This window comes from Primulina eburnea, chromosome 10 (genome assembly GCF_022965805.1).
Source record: "Primulina eburnea isolate SZY01 chromosome 10, ASM2296580v1, whole genome shotgun sequence".
Classification (NCBI taxonomy): Eukaryota; Viridiplantae; Streptophyta; class Magnoliopsida; order Lamiales; family Gesneriaceae; genus Primulina; species Primulina eburnea.
In genome coordinates this window covers 2,036,605-2,040,400 of record NC_133110.1, presented here as the reverse complement: position 1 = coordinate 2,040,400, position 3,796 = coordinate 2,036,605, and the positions used below count along the sequence as shown (strand labels likewise).

The window sequence follows — 3,796 nt, the reverse complement described above, 5'->3', positions numbered from 1 at the left end:
CAAGACTGGTAAAAAAAGTTGTGTTTACATAATAATAAAAGTTACTTATAATTCTTTTCAAAAAAAAAAAATAGTTACTTATAATTAAAAAAAGGATATGATTTTATATAATATATCAACAAATTAGGTTTTTGTGAGAAACGGCTAATAAAAATAATATTTTATGTGAAAAATAATATTTTTCATGAACGATTTAAATAAAATTTATTTGTATGATCATCTCACATTAATTTTATGCATATTAAATATTAAGGATCTTCCTAATCTTTTATATTATTTATCTATTGGTTGACTTTTTTTTAGTCAGGGCACCTGTACTAATCTATTTCAACACTTATGGGTAGGCGTGGACATATTTTGGTTAAAATCGAAATAACCGATCGGACCGAAAAATTCGGTTTAAATTGTTTGATTTTATCGGATTTTCGACCGGTTATGGTTTCAAATTTTAAAAAATTCGTTTTTCGGTTCGTTCACAGTTTTGAAATGTCTGGGCTACTTCAGTCTACAAGCCCCACTCATTAATCTGTTCTCTCTTTCCGAAGCTCGCTTGGGAAGAATTCGTTTACAGGAGAAAAAAAACATCGACGATGCTGAGGTCGAAGAGACTGCTGTGTTCATCACCGGTAAAAATGTATGCTAGAAACTGTAACAAAGAAGAAAGTAAGCTATTCCCGGTTCTCCCTTTACAGAATCCATCTCAATGGAGCTCCCTCGACATTTATCAGGTCAGTTGAAACCATACAGATTCGCCTTCAAGATTTGGTTTTGTCCCATGAATTCACACGATTAGAGGGATTGGTTTTGAATCTGTTTCGAGCGATTTTATTGATGGAATTATATTGATGTTGTTTAAGGAGTATCCACTTTTGGTTATTTGGACCACAGATCGGAAGTAAGGAGGCAAATGGCAATTGAGAAAGAACGTGCTCGGCTGTGAGTAATTTGAAAATTCATGTGTTGTGAAGCTGCATTTGGTTAAGTGTGAACGATTTTATTTGTAATTTAGTACAGTAAAGATGAGATGAATAGAGGGTACTTTGCGGACATGGCTGAGATGAAGCAGCATGGTGGGAAGGTATGGTATTTATTATTGGATATTGGTGTTGGTTATATTGTTGATGAATAACTTTTAGGAGAAAGAGTTGAAGAATTAATGCTTACGAGGTTGGATAGCTTGGTGAAATGTTATGCGTCGTGTCATGCAGATAGCAATGGCAAATAAGATTATAATTCCAGCAAGTGCAGCTGCAAAATTTCCTATGTTGGACGTGAACTACTCCGATGGTTCTAGCCTTAAGCTGCCTATAACCTCTGCTGGGAATGATGCGAATACACCCAAGTTGAATGTAGCTAAAGTGACATTATTGTGTTTGTCATTTCGTTCCAGCTCACAGGTGAGAGAACATTAGATGGATTCCGTTGAGCCATCCTCTTCAGCTGGAAGATTTTAATTATATATAAATATGTTATATCTGTTACAGTTATCAACTGTCGTGGTACATATTTATTGTTCTTGATGTGCAAATAAAGAGTCAAACTATAGCTGAGTCTAGCCACTAAAAGAAGAGCAGAAAATGTGAAATGCCTGGAATAATTTCTTGTATTCATATTTCTGCTTGATGCTTTCTAAATTGGAATGAATTCAAGTGTAACCTGCTATTTGACTTTTGAAATGCATGTTATTTCTGAAGTTAGTATGTGGTCCTGGCTCCTATTTACGAATTGAGCAACTGCAATAAAATGGAACTGGATTAGAGAAGTTAATAGATCGTGATTTTGACTCTCTGAATAGTTAGTTTTCAGTTGTCTGAAGAAAAGGAAAAAAAACATTACGTTCAGAAAAAATGAAGCTAGTAGAAGATTAAACTTGTATAGCTGTGAGAAAAACTTTTCCTTTGCGATCGTTAAAGTTTTGTGACAATATATTGAGATTAGATTTACAAGGACGCAGCTTCTTCTTTTTTTTGTTATTTATTTCATTTCTCTCTTGGGTTTGGACAGCCTATGATAGATTCTTGGAGCTTGTCTTTTCTTGATACTTTTGGTCATTCTGGTGATGTTCAGTTATACGAGGTATTACTGTTAATCTTTTGATACTTTTGATTGTCAAAGAATCAAATGTTAAAGCGAAGAAAAATATTTTTCCACTAAATTTGTAATTTAACTCTCTCATTTGTTTAATGAATGTTACTTGCTTTTTTGCCTATCTTCTTTCGGAAAATAACAGGAAAACTTTGGTTATTAATCTGGTGCTTTATCATGCTATGTGAGGCTGTGCCATGCATAAAATCATTGCTTTGAACCATCTCTGTCTGACAGAAGCTTATAGTCTCTGTGTTTGGGTTTTTAATTGGAAATTTATCCACTTGAAAACCGATTAGCACTATGTTTTTATCAACCATCAACGATTAATCAACTTAATCTGCTTTAAAAATTATATTTCTGTCACTGTCACTATATTGTTCCCAAAAATATAGACCCACAATCATATGTTCAAATATTGAAAGATCCATCATACATCAAAAACCATACAAACCAGTGTCTAGAATCAAAATATCTCATCAACTTCCAAAAATTCTTTTTTAAGTACGCACATAAAAAAGAATTTGTTAAAGTAGTTTCAAAAGTTCGAAGTAATAGAACGTCCAAACACTTTAATAATTCATTCTGAGGTGCCCAGCATTGCCTACTAGACTTTTTTGCCGTTTTCTAAGTTACCTGTTTCCTCAATCTTTACATGAAAATGGAAATGTGATGCATGGTGTGAAGTTATTTGTCTTCAATAGTCTTGCAGAAGGGATAGATGTACTGTGTGATTATCATGTTTACTGTTTTATTATTTTGCTGTAAATATTGAATGGCATGGTCGTATCTCTCACCCCATGAAATCTCTCATGTTTGGCAGTATGACACTTTGGTACCATAAACCCGTAATTTTTTTTTCTAGCCAAATGTCATCTGAGGAGTGATTCCTATCTTTTTATGATTATAACTTCTCTGTTGCAGATCTCCTTTATAGATTCATGGCTATTGAGTCGTAATCCTATCAAGAAACTACTGCTGAAAATCATGAGGAAGCCAAAACCTGGAGGAACGAAAGACCTTTTGCAAAGGCAGATAGTTTATTATTCATTTGGTGATCACTATTACTTCAGAAAAGAGCTTAGAATATTAAACCTTCTTACTGGGTACGTGGAATTTTACTTGTTCTTTCATCATATCTGTTTTCGAAGCGTTCTCGCCTGATTGCATAAATCAAATAATTTTGAAGTATATTTTAGTTATAATTAACTGTGACTGATGTTGTGCAGGTACATATTCTTGATTGACAAAATGGGTAGGATTAGATGGCAAGGTTTTGGTTCAGCAAAACAAGAAGAATTGTTATCCCTTCTTCCTGCACATACGCAAATCAAACAATCATAAACCGGTTATGCTCGAGTTGAACGACATAAACGTGTGAACAATTGTTAATTTCTTGTTACATTTCACTATCTCAGCGTTGATTTTTTCTTTTGCCGAGACTTTTAAATAAATAAATGTCAATGCCTTGTCGAAAGAAATTTACACCAAGTGGTTTAATTCTTGATCATGTTTACTATTTCCTTTTATTGTTATTTTTGCTGTGGCGGAGGACTTGTGAGGAGCGGAAGCCGTAGGATTTAGTTAATTAGCTGATAAAATTTGGAAAAATGATGCTCTCTCTTGAGATCGTCTTAGATTTGAGCCATTTTTTCATGTGATTGAAAAGAAAAAAAAAAGCATTTTTATCTACTTTTAAGTTTCAACCGTA

At 33.5% G+C, this 3,796-nt stretch overlaps 1 protein-coding gene across 6 annotated transcripts; it reads left to right on the top strand.

The window, feature by feature from the left end:
- The first annotated feature begins 532 nt into the window (after positions 1–532).
- LOC140842403 (uncharacterized) lies at positions 533–3,583 on the top strand. Of its 6 annotated transcripts, none has more exons than XM_073210274.1 (7): positions 533–728; positions 889–936; positions 1,015–1,078; positions 1,209–1,397; positions 2,005–2,076; positions 3,010–3,191; positions 3,315–3,583. In XM_073210274.1, the coding sequence occupies exons 1-7, from the start codon at positions 637–639 to the stop codon at positions 3,427–3,429; spliced, it is 762 nt and encodes a 253-aa protein (XP_073066375.1). In that variant the 5' UTR covers positions 533–636; the 3' UTR covers positions 3,430–3,583. The 6 variants fall into 6 exon arrangements, with proteins under 6 accessions (XP_073066375.1, XP_073066378.1, XP_073066376.1 ...); XM_073210275.1 differs by having other exon boundaries at positions 535–728; positions 858–936; XM_073210280.1 differs by having other exon boundaries at positions 570–728; positions 1,010–1,078.
- The last annotated feature ends 213 nt before the right edge of the window (positions 3,584–3,796 follow it).

What these genes read in the sequence shown, in the direction of transcription:
- LOC140842403 (XM_073210274.1), top strand. Translation starts at nt 637, where the DNA reads ATGCTAGAAACTGTAACAAAGAAGAAAGTAAGCTATTCCCGGTTCTCC. An exon ending in GCTCCCTCGACATTTATCAG is followed by an intron (nt 729 to 888) that starts GTCAGTTGAAAC and finishes TTTGGACCACAG; the next exon opens with ATCGGAAGTAAGGAGGCAAA. An exon ending in TGAAGCAGCATGGTGGGAAG is followed by an intron (nt 1,079 to 1,208) that starts GTATGGTATTTA and finishes CGTGTCATGCAG; the next exon opens with ATAGCAATGGCAAATAAGAT.